Raw genomic sequence first — 23,275 nt, 5'->3', positions numbered from 1 at the left:
TGTCTTTTGGTGATTTAATTGAAAATTTCTATTTTTGTTTAAATATCATTTTCAAGTCATTTATACATAAGAAAAATCTCAAGAAATTAAAGGGATGTAGTTTTTGATTTGCATTTTCATACAAAAGCCCGCATAAAAGTGCTTTTCTCATGTATTATAATTGTTGGCAGTTCATAACCCGTATCATGATGGTAAGTACGTTGGACTGTTATGCCAGAGGTCTGCCTATGCCATCTAAATTTTCTTTCACGGGTACTGCCTCCTGCGAGGAATTGACAAATTCTCCAAGAGTAATTCTTGTTATTAAAAGTGCTTTCTCAAATTAGGATTCGGCTAAAAACTGTAGGTCCCCTCCATCCCTGACAAAAGTACTCACACACAGGAATGGTTGAGAGTTGTAAGTCACTAGGCCCTAGTTTTCAACGGACTGTTGCACCACCTAGTTTATTTTTGATATTAAAATTGCATTTCATAATAGATTTTTCTCATTTATATGGGAATTCATACAAATTTGAAACTTCTTTCTCGAGTTTATCACTTTTCACAACAAATTCGTGAGATACATTTATTTGTTAACATGTAGAAGACAGACTCCAATCAATCAGTTACACCCAATGGGGATTTTTGCTTTCATGACAAAATGCTTTCATTGGCAAAAATTTTTCAGCTGTTCTGGTTTGGCATGTCCATTTCTGACATGACCCTACACAGGAATTTTGTAAGTTATAAGTCATTATAGTCAATGATCCTTCAAGAGCTGTCTCACTGTTTGTACTTTTTGCAAAGAAAATTAAATTGTTTATTAAAAAAAAAAACTTACTAAAAAGCAAAACATAATCTTATAAGAACGCCAGTCGCATTTAATTTGATTGTATTTATTTCAAACAAAAATTAAATCATGTCATCATCGGTTTAGCCCAACGTTTTTTAATAGGTGCAAAAACATACCTAATATTGATAGTTTTGAACAAATATAGAAGTTATAAAAAAAACTTTTGTGATAATTGCGTTCACGTTTTCAAGTTTGTCATTTTCGCTCTCAAAAGCAATTAAAGCAAAGTTCTTAGCAGATAATATTCTTATAAACCTCTCTGATATAATTATTAATCGGCAGATGGCTTTTAAGCCATGCTTGTAAATCTTTTATATTAAATTATTTGTACTTTATATGTTGAAAAAATAAAGATAATAATAATAACATAATAACTATGAAGCACTTGAGCACTGAATCTGTTATTTGAAAGTTTTTGATAAGATTCCAATCTTCCAATCCAAATGTCTAAACACAAAACTCATTTGCTGAGTAATAATTTTGTTGTTAGCCGTTTCTATTCAATAAAAATAATGCATAATGCAGTTGGCTTCGATTGGCCATTTTACATCTTCAGCTAATACAAAAATATTTATTTTTTCGCAGTTTCGTTATCTGGTCAGTAGTAAAACATAAAAACACCAATTAATTAAAATATTGAGTTTTTTGCAGTTTCGTTATTTGGTCAATAATAAAACATAAAAAAAACCAATTAATTTTTTATTTTGCACCACTCATTCCCTGAACGTGTATCTATTTTGTTGCCACCATAATATAGTCAACGAGGTGCTTTGCCTCATCTATTTATATGGATTGGCACCTGGTAAATACAAATTTTATGAATGAATTTCTAAATTGCCTCCTATCATTCGGGCATGCCATCCTTTTTACGCTCACGTTTATTTACGAAACCAACTTCAAAACGGGCAATGAAATTACCAATTGCAAAAAAAAACAATGACAGTTCTCTGACTCTTTGACGTTTTAATTTCTCATTCGCCCCGCGTTTAAATTTTGCCTTTTCGTTTTCGTCTTTTCGATTAATTTTCGTTGTTGTTCTTCTTCTGCACTGTGTAATTTTTCAATTCTCATTATTTTTTTTCATAATAATTTCTAAATTTAGAAAACCAAAACACACGATATCAGCTCTTGAGTTCTGATTGGTATCTTTTCTTTGTTTTGTCGAACGAAAACTTTTCAAAATATTAATAATAATACAACAAAAAAAAAGTACGCCAAATTGTTGCTCCGTGAAATTGTTTTGAACGACGAAGACTCCCAAACAAAAATTGGAGGTTTCAGTTCTGTATTCTCATTCCGTCGTGGCGTACCTAGAGACGAACGTTCAAAAATTATGGTAAACTTATTTTTGTTGTTGTTTGTATTTTCAAAATTTAAAGAAAAAAATGTTGTGTAGTTAATTTTCTTATTGTTTCAAAAACTTTTCCAAACTATTTGTCTGTGTCTACGTCTCCATGAAGCCTCATATTGTTATGCAATTTATTATGACCTCGTCGTTTTTTGGTCTGTTGTTGGCATCATGGTTAATTTTCATTTTCGCAAGTATTTTGTGTGTTAATTTCACTGGATTTTGTCCATGAGTTTTATTTTTGTACAAAATTGTATGTGTTTCTATTGGCACGTTCGATGGACCATGTACCCGTGTGTCTGTCTACCTCCTGCTCTTAGATCTATAATTAAATTATTCATAAGTAATGTATACTCGTTTGTTGATCTAGTTTAAAACCCGAACGGCGGCGGGCGCCATAAGTATATTTAGTTTTATGATTGGTAGGAGTATATTTGTAAGTTTAACATTTACTATAAATTGGAATCAGTAAAAATTAACGCTGAGATTATTGTGAAAACAGATTTGATATGCTTACTCCAAGTGCCAATAATGGCTCCATGAAAAACAAACTTTTAGTTCTACCGTTGAATTAAATTTTCAGTTTTCCAGGCACGTATTAAAATAAGAGGTAAAATTAATGTAGGGGAAATACGCACGCCAATGTAAACTTATTCAATTTACCGTTAAAATAGCTTATGCGAGGAACTTAGCAATATAGTTAGATTGAAGTAATACCTAGTGTTCGGGGCTCAAGGTTATTTATAAAATCAAAAGAAACATAACTACTTCGAACAAAGTTTGTGTCCAATGGATTTGAGGAAGGCTTCTGGAAGGCCTGGAGGATAGTATAATAGGTTTAGCTCTCTCAAAATTTCATTACCTTAAATAGTTATTATTACTGAAAATACAAATAGAACTTAAAAAATATATTTAACAGTTTTTTTCTCAAAAATCAAATTTGATTGGTTTCAAGGCATTTTTTCAATATATTTATGTCATCATTCTCTGTTTAAATTGAGTTCATAACAGACCTAATCGATATGAATGCTCCTATTTATAAGTTGACACAAATTGGTATATCTACAAAGTTCCTGAAAGTAATTAGAGAGATGTACACGGCTTCGAAGGCTGCTCTTTGGGATGGAGTGAGCTTTTCAGAATGGTTTATCACCAGCACAGGAGTCAAACAAGGATGCCCACTTAGAGCTTTTTTGTTCTCGTTATTTATAAATGATGTTGCGGATGAACTTCCTGGGGGAATAAGAATAGCTAGCTGCACAGAGAATGTGTTACTATACGCCGATGACCTCGTTATACTTTCAGAATCATCCGAAGGTTTTGCAATTGATTAATCGGTCTGCATATTGTAGCAGATGGCGACTTTCTATCAACACGACAAAATCCAAAATAATGGTATTTGCCCGTACACAAAGCGCTTATAATGGGAAAAGCTGGAAATATAATGGTACGCAATTGGAGGTAGCAAAAGAGATTAAATATCTAGGCTCGAAATTGAAACCAACATCATTTATCGTAGAAAGCTCAAAGCTCACAAAGTTTGATAAATTTAATATGGAAAAATATCTTCTAACAAAAAAAATGTATTTATTTACAAAACATTTAATTCAGTAGTGATCTCTACTCTCTTGTATGTTTCTCAGATTTGGGGATCAGAAGAATATGAAGAAATCGAAAAATTTGATAGGAATTTTATAAAGAAACTTTTCAACCTACCTCAGAATACGCCTAGTTATGCCATATATTTAGAAACAGAACTACCAAAAATTCTAACAAGCACCCTGAAGTCTTAAGCTGATTACATCATCATCATCTGCAGAAACCATCAAAGCACAATACTTTCGAACAAACTTCTTTTATATGAACTGAGAAACAAGGACTGGTGGTTTGCAAGATGACAATGAGTGTGGAGTGAGATTGGATGATGATTTCAGCAATGTAAACCATGTGAAAAAAACAAATTACAGCATTATAGAGAAAAATGAAGACATAAGACATGACTGATAGAAGAAGCTCAAGACTCATTCAGTAGAATAATCTACAGTCAGCTCAGCTATAATCTTGGTGCCAGAAATTATTTCAAGGATTCACTGAGTTATGAAGAGATAAACCTAATCTTTAAATCAAGATGTGAAGTTCTCAACTTAAATGGAAGTCATTATAATGGTAGTTGTAACCAATTCTGTACCCTGTGCAACTTAAAATCAAAAAAAGGTTGTTTTTTCATTTCATTGGTATCTGTCCAATATTCAAAACTCAAAGACGCTACTTTTTCGGAAAAAATACTCTTATCCTACTAGAGACTATAAGCATCCGAAACGAGCATGATTGAAAAACATTAAGTACATTTTTGAAAGATTTTATTATTATTAATATTTATTAACAAGCAATTAAAATTACAAGCTAATATAAAATTTAACAAGCCTAGCTGCAGAGACTATTGGCTTATTTGCTTGAAAGTTCAAGTTACAATTTTTGCTTTTTTGAGAAACTCAGTAATATTATTTATATTTGTTAAGCTGGGATTTTTGAGGATTTCATATACGGGAATATTTTTGAAAATTTTTTTTATTATGGGCTGCGTCAACAGATAATGTACCAAAATATGTTTTAGATCAAGGTGGGTGTTGCAAGTGGAGCAGGTTGGAGGGTCGTTTTTGTTTAGGAGGTGTTGGTAGGAAGCAGTAGTGTGTCCAAGTCGAAGTCTAGTGAAGTTGGTTATTTTTTGTTTCGAACAGTTAGTAGGGTAAATCGGCGTAGATTTTAAGTGGTTTATATCCTTGTAGTGATGATGATATAGGCTCCAGTCGTGACTATTTTTTGCAGAAGATATCTTTCCGGTATGCTTGAGGATATCGGATTTGGTGAAAATATTGAAGGTGAGTACAGGTGCGTTTTTGGCTGAGTTCGCTGCACTGTCGGCATATTCGTTTCCAAGTATTCCAACATGGCCTGGAGTCCACTTTAGTTTAATATTTTTCAATTTAATGAGTTGATATCTGATTACTGATATGATTTCGGTGTTGTTGTTTGCGTTGTGAATTGCATTGATTACTGAGATGCTGTCGGAGCATATAATGCATTTTTCAGAGAGATTGGCTGCGGCTTTAGTAGCTTGAAGTATGGCAAATGCTTCAGCTGTAAAGACGGAGGCAAAATCTGGGAGAATATCAATGCTTATGGTTGATCCGTTTTCATCAGTCACCGCATAAGATGTGGTGCCCGAAATTTTAGAGCCATCGGTGAAGATGAATCTCCATCCGATATATGAAAAAAGTTGGCGATATGTGCTGTTTGCTGTTTTTAGTTGTTTATATTTGGTTAGATCCAATATCAGCGATTCAGGATTGATGAACCATGGCGGGTAGCGTGGGGCTGTGAGTCGTTCTCTTTTGGTTGGCAGGTTGTTAAGCCTTGATCCTTTAAGAATTGTACCGATGGCGGATGGAATACGTTTAGTTAGTTTGTGATTCGATGTTTTTTTGATGTCGTTGTCGATGATGGAGTTCTTGGAAAATACTAGTTTTGCGAGCATTCTTAAAGTTAGTGTATCTCTTCGTTCTTCGATGCTGGGGAGGCCTGCTTCAGTTAGGATATTTTTTATTGGAGTTGTTGGAAAGGCGTTTATGCTTCTTCTAGCTGCTGTGTGGTAGATGGGTTTGATGATGTTTAAAACATACTTTGGGCAGTGACCATATATAACCAGCCCATAATCAATTTTACTTAGAACTAAAGTTTTGGTTATGTATATCTTATTATGTTAGTTCGTGCAGCTAGGGATTTCTTAAGCTCTAAACAATGTTCTTTACAAGAATATTTACAGTTAAATATTAATCCTAAAATACTTAAGTTACTAACATTATTTATCATAGTGCTGTTTATGTTAAGGTTGGGTTGTTGACAATTTTGTTTGCGACATACATGAAGCAATTTACATTTTTCAATTGAAAGTTTTGCACCTGATTTTGTTGACCATTCAATTATATCTTCTAATGCGATTTGAAATAAAGATTTACATTTATTTAGGTCATTAATTTTGCATAAAATATAAATATCATCTGCATAGCTGCAATGATCCAAAAGTTGGTACTTAATTAGTATTGCGTTAATATCATCGAATGCAATAATAAACAGTATTACCGAGAGAGGTGATCCCTGGGGAATACCGTTATGAAGTGGGTAGCTGGAAGAGTAGACGTTATTGGTTTTTACCACAAGTTTTCTGTTTGTTAAAAATGATTTTATGTATCCGTATATTCTGCTTCCAACACCCCACTTTATGAGCTTATTTAATATAATATGAGGACCTATACGATCGAAAGCTTTTTCGAAGTCAAGAGAGAGTATGGAAATATGTTTTTTGGTTGAAAGAGCATTTGAAATGGCATGGTCGATGTGAAGCAAGGCGTCAATGCAACCTCTTTGAGCCTTAAACGCAACTTGATTGAGGCTAATAAGATTGTTCGTTTTAGCGAACCACAACAAACGTTTTGAAATTATCTTTTCCATTATTTTGGACAGACATGGGATAAGCGAGATGGGGCGGTAACCTTCAATTTTATTTTTATCTTTTTTGGGTTTTGGAATAGGAATGACTGTTCCAGATTTTCAGGATTGAGGGATTTCATGGTTGCTGAGGATTCTGTTGTAGAGAGCTATGATTCTGTGTTTGATTTCGATGGGTAGGTTTTTTAGCATTGGGTAGGAGATCCTGTCTCTGCTTGGAGTCTTTCCCTTTACTTTATTGAGACAGCTTTCAAATTCAATGAAAGTTATAGGGTCTTCAATTCCCTGGGCAGTTGTGTTAGCTGGTTGTAGTGTTTGAGAGAAATGTAAGGCGTTTGTTTTTTCTACTAAGAATTGGTCAGAAAAGTTTATATTTTCTGAGGCGTTTGACCAATTTTGGGCAAAAAGGTTTAAATTGCTTACTGGATCTATGATAGTATTGAAAGATATTTACAAGTTTAGATTGCAATTAATAACAGAATTCTATTAAATTGAAAACATACACAAATTAAAATATTCTTAATTTTTCTTGTCAACCTGGCTGACGGCATAGCCATAGCATCTAAATTCAAAAAATTGTATAAAATTTTGTAAATTAATGTAAATAAATAATTACTTACTTGCTTAATTACTTACTTATCATACAAGAAAACGTTAACAAAATAAGAAATATAAATAATTTTTTAAAAAATGGCTACCAACAATAATATTTCAAAATGTAGGTATTCTTTTAAGCTTTGCGATAAAAACGGCTTTTGAAAATATGATACATAAATTAGCAAAAGTGAGAACATTAAAACCCGAAGATGAAAACAAATATTTTTTTAATATGAAGAACTTAAAAACAATGACAATAATACTCGTACGTATTCCAAAAACTAAAAATGTCCTTAGAATGATCAAGGAATACGTCATTTTCAAAAACATTTCGAATGACCCGTTCTACATTTTAAGCAAGCCTCATTATCTTCATGACGACGGTATCGACTCAAATTAAGTAGTATGAAAGAAAAATAATTAATTTCAGGGCAAAGGCCTAGTCACTGATAAAGCTTCGATTCCCATCGATCACCGAGATCAAGCATCAGTGAGCGTGGTTAGTAGAAAGATGAGATTTTCGTGCAAATTCAGTAACTGCGTTTAATCTCAGACAGATAGGGTATCCGGATACCTTTTTGTTAGTATTTTACGTGTAAAATAACATCTGATCAAAAACAGCTGAGATGTCAAAAAGGAATCCAAAGGTATCCAAGAATTTCTGGGGTATGTAGGTATCTGACAGAACAACTGATTCAACACATTGTTGAATTTCAAGAAACTTGAAAATTGATTTCAGCTTTTTGTATTTGTTGGTAAACAAAAAGATACAAAATGTTAGTTGAAGTTGTATTTGAGGATGTCTGTACATAATAGAGGATGAAGAAGCTATTCCTCCAAATTTTAGAAGGTTTTGCAAGTAAATCATTAATCTTTTAGATTTCCAATTGAGCTAAGAGGAAATCTAACTTAGATTACAGATTAAGGATATCGCTTATTTATTAAATTGTTACGCAACTATCAATTCATCATCGTCCGACGAATCAGTTGAATTATCCATTAAATGTTTTATCTTACAACAATTTTGACTTCGAAGCTTAAAAATTTCTCTGCCTTTTGTGAACAGCTGAAAGTTGTATTTATTTGTTGACAGCTATCTTAATAAAACTATCCAACTCATTCAACAAGGTATCTAAAAATCCACCCATCCAAGTTACCCTATCCAATACGAGATTGAACGCAGCCAATAAAAACAAATGCAACTTGGCATATGTTATTTAACGTCTATGAATTTGCAATTTTCTTAGTGTTTTACAATCACAAACTTAGCCTAAATTTAAGATGAACATCATACAAAAAAATCATCCAAAATTCAAGGTTGACGGATTTGACACCAGAATGATGTAGCTGCAAATTGTTTATGTATTAAATACAAAAGCTATGAGGCATTAATAGATTAGCTTTAGATTTTATTACTAAATTCGATCTGTTTCTAAAAGAATTATTAAACATTTATTTTTGGATTCCTTCAGATGTTGGCCCTTTGTACAACATTAGGTAACAATCTTGTAGAACTTTCGTCTAAGTTTGCGATTTTATTATTGATGTTTTTTTTATTGAAGCTGCTTTAAATTTGCTTCAAAATATTAATACAAATTGATGAAATAAATAATAAAACATTTCTGGAACCCAATGTTTAGTTTATTTTAACAAAAAATGTAAAATAGATTTGAAACTCAAATTGGTTTATTGTAAAATGGACAGTTCTGCTTTGGTTTAGAACACGAATGGGTTTTTAATTCATTGTTTTTTCCCAAGCCAAATAAAATCAATTACTTGTTTGTAAAAAAATCTTTAACTTTAACAATTCAGCACTTTTAACTCAGCTCCCTATCTGATTTGTGGATTGTTACCAATCGTAACATTAATGAAATCGTAACAATTTTTATATTTAGAAACGATAATAGTTAACGATTGTTTAACAGAACAAAAACTGAAGCTCTAACATGTTTAAAAATAAATACAAATAAATACAAAACATTTTACTAATGGAGCTTACTGATAGCCTAAGTGACTATAGCCGTATGCAAATTAATTTATATCATTTATATTTCAAGTTTTAAAAAATAAAAATATTTTATTACACCGATTTCAACCGCTTACTTCTAAGGTACAATTAATTCTAAAAGCTAGCATCTAAAAATATTCAATATCCCTACCAACAGAGATGATGTTTATATCATAGCATTGTCTGGATACCAGGAGTATCATGTTTCTTTTTTGGACATCGGACGTGATGTTGAGATTTCGATATATTTGTTTATTAAATCTATTTCCTGTGAGGTCATGCGTAACCTGCATATGAATTGTAATAGAACTTATTAAAATTATTGTTTTTATAAGTATTAGGATAAAAACATGAATCAGACATTGGTTATTGATTTCAAATGTCTCACTTACTCATATCGTTGTGATCATTATGATGATTTATGATCATTTAAGTCTTGATTTTTCTATAATATTTTGCATAACGGAAGAACATTCACTAAACAAGTGCACACATGAATTGACGTTTCACAATCAGCTGTTCGGTAAGAACACAAGAATTAAAAATTAAATCAATCTTCTGTTATTTAAATAAATACAAATATACATTAATCATATTATAGCTTCTATTTGGTTTTATTGAACTAAAAAAGAAAAAAAAAAATTAAAAGTTCTGAAATACAAATGTTTCTTATTTTATATATTTGTACTTGGCACTAATATGACAGTTCCGGATTGACTAGCTTGTAGTGCAATTTTGCATTCAGAAAGCTACGTAGTCACTAGCTTTATGAATGCGCCCTTATATACAGTCCGTAACATTTGGATAGCCTCATGTATTGTTTTTTCTTGTTGAGAACCTGTTTTGAGAGCTCTTTGATTTTAATCCAAAAAATTATGCATTAGCTTTCATGGTGAGAGCGAGAGTTTCTGAGATCAAGAGAGCGTTCGCCATTTTTTAAGCTAACGGGACCTTTATGCTTGTTTTGTATGCGTTCGTTTAAAAATGAATTTATTTTTTGTAACAATAGAATAGTCTCATCTTACATTCTTAGTTATTTAAAGCGAAAACAAGTGGAGCTATCATCGGAAAGCTATCGGGAAAGAAAATCGGTTAATTTTTTTTGAAAATAACATTGTTTTCTTTTAAAATGGGTAGAAAAAAATCTTTAAGTGCAACGGAAATTGCTAAAATACAGGTCTATCATGAACAAAACCTTTCTAATCGCGCTATAGCCAAGAAAATTAATCGAAGTCCAAAAGTAGTGAACAGCTATTTTAGAGATCCATTGTCTTATGGAAAAAATTACAAAGGCCGTACCTCAACTGTACTTTCAAGTCGTGATAAACGGAAGATTATAAGGTTAGCATCGAATTCAACCGATTCACTTAGTAAGATCAGGTACAAAGCTGGGGTAGATTAGTAGAGTTATTAAGAGTGCCGGACACCTTAAGCGCCAAAAAATGAAAAAAAAACCACCACTTAACAAAGTCCGAAAACAACAGCGGCTAAATTTTGCAAAATCGCACATGGCTTGGAATACTGATGGAAGTAGTCACTCAAACGATTGGAGAAAAGTGATATTTTCTGATGAAAAGAAATTCAACCTTGATGGGCCCGACGGATACAATTATTATTTTCATGATTTGCGGAAGGAAAAGCTGTTTTTGGACCGTCACCACAGCCGAGAGGGAGGCGTTATGGTGTGGGGAGCCATATCATATTATGGAACCATTGATTTGCTTTTTGTGAACTGCAAAATGACTGCACCTTATTATAAAACTGTACTGAAAATGGCTTCACCTCAATTTCAGGATATTTTTGGACCGGTACCGATTATTTTCCAGCAGGACAACGCGCCAATTCACACCGCTGGAATAATTTTTTTTTGTATAATGCCTTCCTTAATATCAACTAGGAAAAATCAACTGAATTTGTTGTTTGTATTTATCTCAAAAACATATTGGTATACTTTATAATTCCTTTAAAAAATAATGATCTAATGGTAAAAAAAATATAAAATATATAAATTTACTCCATAACATCCCTGCTCAAAACTAACCGGATTTTATACAAATCTTCGAGTCTTGATGTTAAGGTAACGGTTTTTCTTGTCATTTGGATAACATATTTAATTAAAAAAAAATAAGCATATTGTGAGCCGTCTATATAGAAATTAATTCGATTAATAAAATGGCTAAAACACGTCACAGTACCCGTGGCATGATGGTTAGTGCGTCGGACTGTCATGCCAGAGGTCTTGGGTTCGATCCCTGCCTATGCCATCTAAAGTCTTTTCACGGGTACCTCTTGCGAGGAATTGACAAATTCTCCAAGAGTAACTCTTGTCATGAAAAAGTGCTTTCTCAAAATTAGCCGTTCGGAATCGGCATATAAACTGTAGGTCCCCTCCATTCCTCACAACATTACTCGCACACAGGAATGGTTGAGAGTTGTAAGTCACTAGGCCCTGGTTCTTCATGGACTGTTGCGCCACCCAATTTTTTTTATTTTAAAACACGTCACGCAAACGCTATTCGTTAAAAAGTGTCAAGCCGGTACAAAACAAAATGTAATCGCTGAAACGCTTAAAATTCCAACTTTAACGGCTTATGACATTATCAAAAAGATTAGAAGCTGAAAATCAGTAGAAGCAGAACATCGTGGTGGACGCTCTCGCAAAACAACAGTTAACACAGATAGCTGCATAAAGAATTTTATTGTTAAGGACCCTTTTGCGTCTTCGAAAAATATATGTGAGGATCTAAAATTATCTATAGCGCCATCCATCTACGGTAAGGAGTCGTTTAAGGGAATGCGGTCTTTATGCGTTCCGACCAGCAAAAAAGCTACTACTTACTGAAAAAAGGTAAAATATGATAGGTGTATCGGAAAGACTTTCAATTTCTTAATTAAAATATTTCATCAACTGAACTGGACTATAAGCAAATGGAAAAGTGTGCTTTTCAGTGATGAAAGCGAATTCAACTTATTTTACTCCGATGGTAGAATGACAGTAAATCGCTCGAAAGGAACACACTTAAAGCCAGCAAATGTACTCCCTACGGTTAGGCACGGTGGTGCCTCGGTGATGATCTGGGGTTGCTTTGCCGGTGCAGGCGTTGGTCCAATACATCAAATGGCAGGAATTATGGACCGTTTTCAATATAGGGATATTTTGGAGTCAACAATGCTCCCATATGCTAAAGAGGAAATGCCTTCCTGTTGGGTTTTTCAGCAGGATAATGATCCCAAACATTCTTCAAAGCTGCTAAAAGAGTGGTTTGAAACAAAAAAAATTTGTTGGACAAAATATCAATTTTTAAAATTTAGTGACAAAAATCCGATTAGTTTCTAGCAGACGAATTTCTGAATTTATTTATATTTTTTTGTTACCATCATTTATTGTATGGATTATTTTAACTTGTTTTAATTTTTGTATGATCTAATTACATTATAGAAAATATTAAAAAAAAATTTATACATTCTTGGGTAGCAAAACATGGATTAATAAACTTTACCAAAAAAATCCGGAATGTTTCTAGCACCACTGTATGTACATATTCATTTACTTAATAATCAAAGTTTAATTTTAAAATTCTAAAACAATATTGCTTTGGGCATTCTATCTAAAAAAAACATGTTCATTTATAAATTTATTCGCCTTCGAAACTTTGATCCTGCCATATCATGGTCTTCAATGAATGACTATGAAGCACATTGAAAAGTTTAGTCATATTAAAAAAGGTTGTTGGTTGGCATCAAGTCAGTATTTTTGCAGCCAAAAATCTACCACTAAAAAATGTACTTTTTTTTTAAATAGAAAACATATATGTTGTAAGTGGAATCAAAAAATGACCAGTCATATGGAGTAAATACCACAAAATTAAATTTTGTACATGTGCTTATTTAGTTCTTTTTTTGTTTTATTTTTAAATCTAAAATGTTTAAGTTTATTCTTTTAATAGATGTAAATTCCTTTGATCTTTGCAACCAATTCAAAAACGCAAATCATTGATCTAGAGAGGACCGTTTGTATCTTTTTGACAAGTCGATTATGGCAATTAGTTAAAATTGTTTGCAGTGAAAAGATCAATTTGTCACGAAAAGCAAACAAAATTAGTTAAATCGCCCAAATTATTCATCAAATCAATATAATTAACCAAGAAACCTGCATTATCTGTACCGAAAATGTTCGTTATCTAACCACATTTGGTTTGATCCAAAAAACCCATAATAAGTGTAGTAAATGTGTTAAATGTTTTTTGTTCTTTAAAAAACATTAAAAATAACGAAAAAAAAATTAAATTTTCTATTTGGATCTCTGCAGATTATGTAAAAAAATATAAACAAAATATAAACTGAAAAAAAGAACCGATATCTTGAACAAATATTTACCTTACCTGATATGAAATACAGACACAGAAATCCGGAACCATACTATGAGGTATAAATTGTGAGTTTATTTACAGTTCCTACATAATGTTATTTTATTTTTTATGAATTTTATGAATTAAGTTATTTTTAAATGCGTTAAAGTTGATATAAATAAACTAAAATCTAATTGAAAATAAATTTTATAATTTTTGCACAGGGACTTCCACCGTTCAATGTCTCTGGCAGCCCCTTCAATGTCGTCCCAATTCACAGGTATCCAGAACTCATGCAAGAATGCTGCAATCTTATAAACTCGGAATGGCCACGAAGTGATACGGCCCGAATGCGTTCACTTGTGGCATCCTGCGACACATTGCCAGTTAGTTTAGTCCTAACTACTGATAATTTATGCCGTGTAATTGCTCATTGTAAATTGAGTGCGATACCAAGCAAGAAATTGGCCTGCTTTGTAGAATCCGTTGTGGTTGACAAAATGTACCGAGGCAGAGGTCTTGGAAAACTAATTATGAAATGCGCTGAAGATTATTGTCGAAGTGTGCTGGAATTAAAAGCCATATACTTATCAACAATCGATCAAGAGGGATTTTACGAAAGAATTGGCTATGAATTTTGTGCACCTGTTTCGATGTATGGCCCGCGTCACTGTGAACTGCCTAGTTTGGAAAATGCTAAAAAGAAATATATGAAAAAGATTCTATAAAACATAGAGTACCAGTTACAGTTTGGTGGGGAAACAAACAAGAAAACAAAGAAAAACTTATGCTATTCCATTATGATTTTATTAAGTTGAAATGTTTTATGGAAAAGAGATCACTTTATTTTTTGTTGATTCTTTGCACATATTGCTGGCGTTAAGTGAAAAAAAAAGAAAAAAATGTAGCACTATCTTTAAGTGATCTTTTGATCTTTTTGTTGACAAAAAAAACGCAAAATAAGAGATAAAACCTCCACATTATAAATATTTTTAAGTAAATTATTTTTCTATTAAACTTAATGTGTGTATGTAATTATTATTTTTTTTTATAATTTGTTTTGCATAAAATATTGTTTTTGAAAATTGTTATTTGTTTTTATTTTTTGTTAACTTTTATTTTCAAACTTCATCCATGTCTTCCTTGAGGTAATAATTATTTTAAAGAGAAAAACAATCTAAAAAAGAGTATTGAATTCAAATTTAAGTCAAATTATGTGCACTTTAAGTTTGAACAAATTTTCTTAAGACACATTCTCACTCGTTAAATTCTTGCAACCAAGTCATGTGTCTATTTTTTCATTCAAGTCCTAATGGTTTAGTTTTATAGTATTAATTAATGCTCAAAGGTCGTTTATAATTATTATAATTTTATCTTAAAACTTAATTAAGACACATATTAATCTCTGCTACACCTTGTAAAGAATTACAATGTCTTTTCAGAAACACAAAAGTGTTCACGAGTTCTTGAATCTCAAGTTTTCAGAGTTTTTAATTCGGTCCAATTTTTTTGACTCCATCTGCCCTTTAAGTGCATAATTAAAATTTTGAAAACATAGTAAATGATTTTGAAGTATATCTTTCTCATAATATTGATCATATTGATTGATGGAAACATTAGAGATTTGTAAATCTGCTTTTAAAAGCAGTATTAGGATCTTTCCAATAGTTTTTTATTTTATATTATTTTCGATTTGCTTTTTAAACTAAATACAGGAAGAAAGTACAATACAATATGAATAATTGTATTGTACAAAAACTAATTTTATTTGATTTGTTTTATTTGTAATCCTTTTGCAGTTACAACACAAAATTATTAATTAATATATCAGAATATAAATAAAAACTACTTAGGTACTGTGTTCCGAGACACTTACAATATATCAAGCTTTTATAGAAGCTCAATAACATACCATATGTAAAAAAAACTATAGGTAATGATGCAGACAAATATTTGTGATTTATAAACTATTAATAAAACAAAACAAATGCTATACAAATAAATTTAGAGAAAAAAAAATATTATACACTTACATATAATTAATTGTGTTATTAGAATGCAAAATAAATAAATCTTAGATAATTGTTCGAAATACTTGTCATCTCGTGTGGTCTTCAATTTATATTGCTCTGTCAGTGATGTATTTCGAATCAGATTCTTTCTCTAAGGGAAGCACATCTCTAGAAGAAAACGAAAAAAAACAGCGCAGTTTTCTTAATCACAGACAATCTTCTAGTTTTTCATCTGCCTTCTGTTGCATGTTTTTTTTTGCAGATGCATTTATTTATTTTGTTAGTTCTAGGAATTCTCTTGCCAAGTTCAAGTTCGAGGCATCGGATCATCGTACAGCAGCCGAGGTGCGGCGCTCTCTTACTCTCTATATGTGTGGGATTAAATAAATTATAATAAAATGCTCCACTGCAAATAATGGTCTTTGATGCTGTCTGGTCTGGTCTGGTTCGTTTTCGACTCACATGAAACAAAAACTACTTTTCATTATTATTTTATTTTATTTCATTTCATTTATTTATAAAACATAAGACAAGCCATTAAATAGTTTACGTGTAAGAGTTTAAATTCATGTGAACAATTTGTCGAGATATATTTAGAATTTTGTTTGGCCATTACCAAGTGAATATTTTTGTTGAAACGTTTCGTGTCAAGTGCATGAATTGTTGGCAAACGCTTTTATATCCGGAAATTCCTGCTGGGAAATTCAAAATAAATGAATATTAATTGTGATTTGCAAAGAATGTTCTTGATGGCTTTTTCGAAATTTAAAATGATTGGTCGATGGTCGGACAAGTAAACATTAGAAAATGTAAGCATCATTGCCAATACCAAGATTCTTTTTGTGTGGATTAAAAATTAAATATGTTCACATTCCTTATAAGCTGCTTTATAAGATCCAGTGCAAAATTAAAGTATTTGACAAAGATATTTCTGCCTTCAATTCATAAATAAACGTTTGGCTTTTTTGTCCACATATTTTGTTTCTAGAGTGCTTTTCATATTTGTTTATAGAGTCTTACAGTAGAGGCTTTTGTATTCCAGGCATGGATTCTTGCTAATAAAACTCGCTCTCTTAAGAATTATACATAGATAAAAATATAACATTAGATCTGTTCCTTTAGGTTCTCTGATCAGCTTTATATAAAATCTATTTTTCTTGTATGACTTGGACTGACCTTAACATTTTTAAAGTTTGAACAAACGGGGTAAGAAAATAGGGGAGGATTTATGAGGAGATACTTTGGTCTTAGTTTATCTAAATGGAGGGAAGAACAGTGCTGGTTTAAGCATTCAACATACTTGATGTGCGGGCAACAAAGAATCTCTATACTTTGGAGCAAGTATAAATTAAGTTCAAGGTTAAACTGAAGAGCATTCCTGGAAGTGAAAATATTGCAGATTAATTGTTTGAAACTGCCAATTCGACAAAACGTTAAGCAAACATTTTTGGCAGCTTACTAGTCAGATACTAGAAGCTTGCCTTACCTTCAAGTCAAATATAGGTTAAAACAACGAATGGCATGCTAATTTGCGGAAATGTAAAAGTTTCGCCTGGAAGGAGATTGTTGGAACACAATCTTTCCGCTTGCATTCCACGAAAAGTGCCGATGCTTACAAAAAAACATGTAGCCGCTTGTTTGAAATTTGCAAGAAGCCATGCTAATTGGCCCGCAGAGAAATGGCGAAACATTTTGTGGACTGACGAGACCAAAATTGTTTAATTCGGTGGAACTGGCTCTAGGCAATACGTCCGACATCCAGAAAATTCCGAGTTTAAGCCTAGGTACACCATTAAAACGGTAAAGCATGGAGGTGCTAAAGTGATGGCATGGGGCAGTTTCTCATATACATCAAATCATTGGCACGATGGACCAGCGCGTTTATGTGGATATAATGTCCAGTGTGATGCTGCCTTATGCGATTTGGAATATGCCGGTTAAATGGGTATTTCAACAAGACAACGACCCGAAACACACCAGTAAGTCTGCCAAGGAATGGTTTCGGGTCAATGGGTTTGAGGTCATGGACTGGCCAGCTCAGTCGCCTGACCTCAATCTTATAGAAAATTTATGGGCGGATGTGAAAAAGGGTGTTTCTCGACGAATACCCTTGAATTCGAGGAAGTTGTGGGACGCAGTCGAGGAAACATGGAACCAAATTCCAGTTGAGCGTTGTCAGGCCCTTGTGAACTCTATGCCACGCAGATGTGCAGTATTTATAAAAAACAAAGGATTTTCCACAAAATACTGACAAAATTCACAAGCTGTTTAGTTGTAGCATTGTGCTTCGAAGTTAATTATTTATCCGGTTCAATTAGAAAAATCTACAGGCAGTTTCTACATTTGGAAATGAGTTCCCAATTTCATCAACTGTAATTAGACTCTACAATTTTGATATTGTAATAAGATCTTCATTTGCATTTTTATTGAATTCTTTGAAATACTGTACGAGGTGCAGGCATTCTACCTCAAGTTTTTTTTTTTTTTAATTAACATCTCTATGACATTTTTTTGAAAACTGTTAGCAAGAATTTTGCAATCGACAAAAAAAGCCAAAAAAAAAACATTAATTTCTTGATAGCAATTGGATCGTACTTTTAATTGCAAAGTAATAGTATCAAGAATTGGAAAAAAGTTGATGTTTTTCTTTTCCAATTAGCTGGACGGATGCAGGACCATCAAAATTTGTGGCACGCGAACTTCGTACTATTTTTAGTTGTATTAACTCTTTTTTATTAGCATCCAGATTCTGAATTTCGGAACAGGCTTCAAATTTATCAAGTTTCTCCCTTAGATCATTTATGAAAGTACATAGTGAACAGAGCAAATTGGCAGCAACGTCAATCGTTATTGTTTTTCTTTGAAGGCTCTTGCTGGTTTTATGAATTCTTTTTAATATTGTGTTTCAAATATTTCTGTTAAAATGAGGGACTCCAATTTTGACATTTTCTTAGAAAGGCTGTGTCTGGGGCACACAAGGTACAAAGGTAACAAATTCGCACTTCTCCTTTAATCTTGCCTGCAAACCATAATATTTTTCCGCTTTATCCTCTACAATCCTCTATTGAAATATCATGACTTTCCAGAAATGTCAAGGTTATGTCAGCCAAATATTCAGACTTTTGCTCATAGAGAAATATATCTACCAGTAAGTCTTCGTCGTGTATGTTATTTTGTAAATCAGCCCTCGGCATCGGTCCCCAATCTCTTATTTTGAATACGAAATTATTAGTCTAGGTACACATACCGAAGGAGAAGGATATGCTTATGGAAAGACGAAGGTTTTGTCATCAGCGAAACAGTTAAATATATATGTATATAAGACATAACATACAAGCGATCGTTTTTGAACGGAGACAAAACGAAGTCCTGGGCAACACCACCATTTACTTTTTAAATTTTAGAACGGAAACCATCCAGCATGACTTGCATTAAACGGAAATTGTGATCCAAGTTTACTTACCCAACAAACTTCTCCATCTAGCTCAGTCCCTAGCTAGATGTCTCCAGTTCCGCGCTCCAAGTTGGGTGAGGTCACTTTCCACTTGTGATTGCCACCTGATTCGCGGTCTTCCTCTACTGCGAAACAAAAATATAATGGAAGAAAAAAATGTAATATAAATTATACATTGAAAATTATAAATTAGAAAAATAAAAATAGTATAAGCAAAAATAAATTTGAAAATTAAAAAATCTTTTTTAAAAGTTAAGTTTCAGCAAACAAATCGTATTTGGTTATTTACATAAGTTTAATTTTAGACAGTGTAACGTAGCAAAGTTTCTATTTCTTGGTGGTCTACGGCAAGAAGCCATAACTTTATTTCTTTTAAAAAACGCGCCAATATTTCTTATTTTACGAACTTCTATAGGAAGCGTGTTAAAAAGTTTGCAGGAAGCAATGGAATAGGAGTTCCTGTAGCTTGCCGTAAGAAAATATATGATATTTCCTATATAGGAGGAATTACTTCTAAGACTTCGTGTGTCGGAAATCGGACTTTCCAAATATCCAGCTCTTTTAAAAAAAACTTTTAAGCTTTAAAAAAATATAAATGTCTAACGGGAAGAATTTTTAAAGACCTAAAAAGTTCCATTGATGGTGTTAAACGATGGGTTTTACAAACGTTACGCATAGCTGATTTTTGAATAACGGTGAGTTGTTGTAGTTTGTTGACATATGCACCGCCCCAACAGGGAATTCCTAATTGCAACTTGGAATGAAAAATGCCAAAATAAACCATCTTCAACAAATTTGAAGAGCAATGTCTTTTCAGGTGGTAGAAACAACGTATGGATGAGAGAAGATAGTTTTTTAAAATAGAAATGTGCTTGTCCCAGTTAAGGTTTTGATCAATATAGATGCCGAGGTACTTAAAGTCTTCAACTATTTCAATTTCAAAACCGCTACCACTACATTTAACAATTGAGTATGATGACCATTACACTCACCATAAAGTAACTTATGACTGAGGCAATCGTGAGAATGTAAAATTATTGGTATGTCGGGAGAGATATTACCTCTTAGGCTGAAAAACATTAACTTTGTTTTGCGGCACACAATTAACTTATCTTTAGCAAACCAAAATCTTAGCAAGTGAACATCATAGTTAATATCAATTCATAGTATGCAATTCCAAGGTCATCGGCAAAGGCTCTGACTTTACCTCGGAAAGGAAGTGAAAAAAGGGAATTAATATAAACCAAAAATAAAATTGGTCCCAGCACGGATCCCTGTGGGACTCCCAAAAGACTATTTTTGGAGGAACTTATGCTGCACCCAACTTTTACATTGTGTGATCTAATTTTTAGATAAGACTCCAGCCATTTCCAGATGAATCCACGAAAACCAATTTTATACAGTTTATCCAAGAGTATGTTATGGTTCATCATGTCAAAGGCTTTAGTAATATTGACGAATAGTCTAGAAGAGCCTCCTCAGTAGAAATCCCAGCCCTGAATTGATTGGAATGGACTCAAAAAGTTTATTTTATTAAGATAAAACAAAATCCTTCTTTTAATTACCTTCTTAAACAATTTCGATATTGAAGACAACAAAGTTATTGGTCTATAATTTCCTTTATCTGTTTTACTTCCATTTTTTAGCAATGGAACTATTCCAGAGTATATGCTTAAGTTAATAGTTATAGCATAACGGGGATGATAAGGGTCTTATATAGCGACACTTTGATCCCTCGAGAGAAAACTTTACCACTCAATTGCTTTCTTAGCAATAAGAAACAGCGGTAAGCAAGTTATTCTTCGTTTGATTTTAGCGCTGGTGTTGCTTTCTGCGTTTATGCCTAGGTAGAGGAAGTACTTGACTACCTCTAAGCTATGTCTGTCGATGGTGACGTTTTGACCAAGACGTCGGTGTTGTATGTCCTTTCTTGACGACAGCATGTACTTTGTTTTGCCCTCATTAACCGTTAAACCCATTTTGTATGTCAATGTCATCAGCATGTGCTAGTAATTGGACAGACTTTTGATATACATATAGTGCCTCTAGTGTTGAAGAGTGATCTCTGCACTATTCTTTCAAGTACGATGTTAAAAGAAATCGCATGACAGCGAATCACCTTGTCTAAAACCTTTTTTGACATCGAAAGATTCTGTTTAGTTGTTTCCAACCTTTATGGAGCGGCGTGAATTAATTTTAAATTAACATACAGACATCAAATCTACATAACTTGGGACTAAAAACAACAAAAAAATAAACCTACTTACTTCCAGACACATAAAAATATTTATATAAATAGATTTTGTATCATCTTTTTTTACCTTCAATGTCATTAAACATAATCTCGAAAGACAAAAATATCTTAGAAATTTTATTCTTCGGTGATATGAGGACTTTGAACCGTTTTTAAAATTATTTTATTCCTTATAACATTTTTTCAATTTGAGATAGGCATCGCGTAGTTTACTCTTAATTAAAATAAATTACTTCCATTAACTTTAAATGACTAACAAAAATTAAAAAAAAGCAAAACACATTAAAAATCCATAGTGATAGCAAATAAGGTCAACAAAATATGAGTCAAAAAGGTCTCTTTGCTATTTTAAAACACTAACAATAATCTAATCGATCGATTGAAAGTGTAAAGCTTTTCGTCTCATTATATGAACGAATTTACAAATCTGAGAAAAAAATCATGTTTGTTATTTAGGTTCCCACAGAGATACTCCTTATTTTCTGGTATCACCTTATCTAGGGAGATAAATTAAACATTTTTAATAAAATAAGCTTATCTTGAAAGATTTCCTCTGTTTTTTTAATATCATTGCTATGAATTCGCTTTTTCAACACAATTGACAAGTAACTTTACATTTTTGTTTTGTATAACCAATAAACAATGACGATGTACTTTCAGGGAAAATGGGAACTTAATACCTTTGTAAATTTTGTATATATTAAAACAGAATTTCAAGGTTTGTATTTCTAGGAAATGTGGTGGTGAAATCATTTTTGATAATATCAAATGGCGAAATTGAGCATCAATTTCAAGTACACTTTCTTTTAATTTGTTTCTAATAGTGAAACACAAATTTTAAATTCAGGAAGATCTTTATTATAGTTATCCAAAAAAAAATGCAACCAATTCTATGTACTACCAAAAAACAACTTAATCATTTCATTATGCTGGCGCCTTCTTTGCAATACCACAAACTTTTCCATAATGCTCTGGTTGGTCCAATGAATCCACAATAAACTTAGCCAAATCATACTTCGATACTGCTCGACCAGGAGAAGAATCATGAAGGATAGTAACTTCACCGCTAGGTTCATCAGCAATATGGGGAGGTAGGATAGCAATATAATCTAGTCCTGAGTTTTTAGTCAAGTCCAACATCCTCAGATGGTCTTCATTGATGTTGTGGAACATTTTTGGTACTTGCTCTGGGTTCATGAACAGAAATGATGACATAATAATTGAAAAACGTTTGATGTTCAATTCTTTCATTGCATCGATAATATTTTTAGTGCCTGTAGACATTTCGGTTGTTGGTTCGAGTTTGTTGCGCGTACCAAGAGTTACGCAAACGGCGTCTACGCCTTCGAGGACATTTTTTACATCTTCCAATTTAGTAGCATCTCCCTTGACCAGGTCTACTTTCCCCTTAAAACTTTCGGGGACAGTTTCTTCAGTGCGGTACAATAATCGAACATTTAAGCCTATACATACATAAAAATAATACGATAAGGAATGTTAAAATTCACATACAAGTTGACTTTTTATGGCTCTATTGACCTGGAGAGCTGCTTCTACATACCTTTCTGAAGTGCAAGCTCGACGACACATTTGCCGGTCATGCCTGTTCCTCCGATGATTGCTATTTTGCCCATTGTACGAGTATAGATTTATATTACGATCTTTTGAACGTGGCGTTCTATTAAAAACTGAACAGTTTTTAGATTATGGATTAAATGCACGAATTACTTTTGATTGGAAATAATTATCTTATCCGGTTGAGTTCTTCGGTTGAAGTCGGTGCCAAGAAAAGCAAAGTAAAATGGAAAAATAAACGAAACGTCAATTTATGTTTACTTTTTTTTGTAAGTACAAAAAAGCCCTACAACTGTTTGACAGCTTTGGATCAAAGCAGTGATGCCACTTGTTTTAAAAC

The 23,275-nt window shown here is 32.6% G+C and overlaps 2 protein-coding genes and 1 long non-coding RNA gene across 5 annotated transcripts; 1 reads left to right on the top strand and 2 right to left on the bottom strand.

Annotated features, from left to right (window-relative positions):
• Positions 1 to 1,817: 1,817 nt before the first annotated feature.
• Positions 1,818 to 14,727, top strand: LOC129953836 (N-alpha-acetyltransferase 80). 3 transcript variants are annotated; one of them, XM_056067329.1, is made up of 3 exons: positions 1,818 to 2,168; positions 13,601 to 13,717; positions 13,865 to 14,727. In XM_056067329.1, the coding sequence occupies exons 2-3, from the start codon at positions 13,679 to 13,681 to the stop codon at positions 14,366 to 14,368; spliced, it is 543 nt and encodes a 180-aa protein (XP_055923304.1). In that variant the 5' UTR covers positions 1,818 to 2,168; positions 13,601 to 13,678; the 3' UTR covers positions 14,369 to 14,727. The 3 variants fall into 3 exon arrangements, 2 of the variants coding, with proteins under 2 accessions (XP_055923304.1, XP_055923305.1); XM_056067330.1 differs by lacking the exon at positions 13,601 to 13,717 and having other exon boundaries at positions 1,823 to 2,168; XR_008782601.1 differs by lacking the exon at positions 1,818 to 2,168 and having other exon boundaries at positions 13,600 to 13,726; positions 13,865 to 14,002.
• Positions 14,728 to 15,433: 706 nt separating this feature from the next.
• Positions 15,434 to 21,710, bottom strand: LOC129953837 (uncharacterized). The gene is made up of 3 exons (XR_008782602.1): positions 21,428 to 21,710; positions 19,116 to 19,231; positions 15,434 to 16,347 (listed from the first exon to the last, which is right to left on the bottom strand). It is a non-coding gene; the product is annotated as an uncharacterized LOC129953837 (long non-coding RNA).
• Positions 21,711 to 22,195: 485 nt separating this feature from the next.
• On the bottom strand, positions 22,196 to 23,169 carry LOC129938982 (flavin reductase (NADPH)). The gene is made up of 2 exons (XM_056046827.1): positions 22,922 to 23,169; positions 22,196 to 22,823 (listed from the first exon to the last, which is right to left on the bottom strand). The coding sequence occupies exons 1-2, from the start codon at positions 22,992 to 22,994 to the stop codon at positions 22,285 to 22,287; spliced, it is 612 nt and encodes a 203-aa protein (XP_055902802.1). The 5' UTR covers positions 22,995 to 23,169; the 3' UTR covers positions 22,196 to 22,284.
• Positions 23,170 to 23,275: the final 106 nt, after the last annotated feature.

Source organism: Eupeodes corollae, chromosome 1 (assembly GCF_945859685.1).
Source record: "Eupeodes corollae chromosome 1, idEupCoro1.1, whole genome shotgun sequence".
NCBI classification, from domain to species: Eukaryota; Metazoa; Arthropoda; class Insecta; order Diptera; family Syrphidae; genus Eupeodes; species Eupeodes corollae.
Note: the sequence above shows the minus strand (reverse complement) of the source record. Positions and strands in the feature narration are given on the sequence as shown.

Bases quoted from the DNA above. Each gene is read 5' to 3' on its own strand.
- LOC129953836 (XM_056067329.1), top strand. From the start codon at position 13,679: ATGAAATACAGACACAGAAATCCGGAACCATACTATGAG. The intron at 13,718-13,864 runs GTATAAATTGTG...ATTTTTGCACAG, and splicing joins ATCCGGAACCATACTATGAG to GGACTTCCACCGTTCAATGT.
- LOC129938982 (XM_056046827.1), bottom strand. From the start codon at position 22,994: ATGGGCAAAATAGCAATCATCGGAGGAACAGGCATGACCGGCAAATGT. The intron at 22,824-22,921 runs GTATGTAGAAGC...ATGTATGTATAG, and splicing joins CGAGCTTGCACTTCAGAAAG to GCTTAAATGTTCGATTATTG.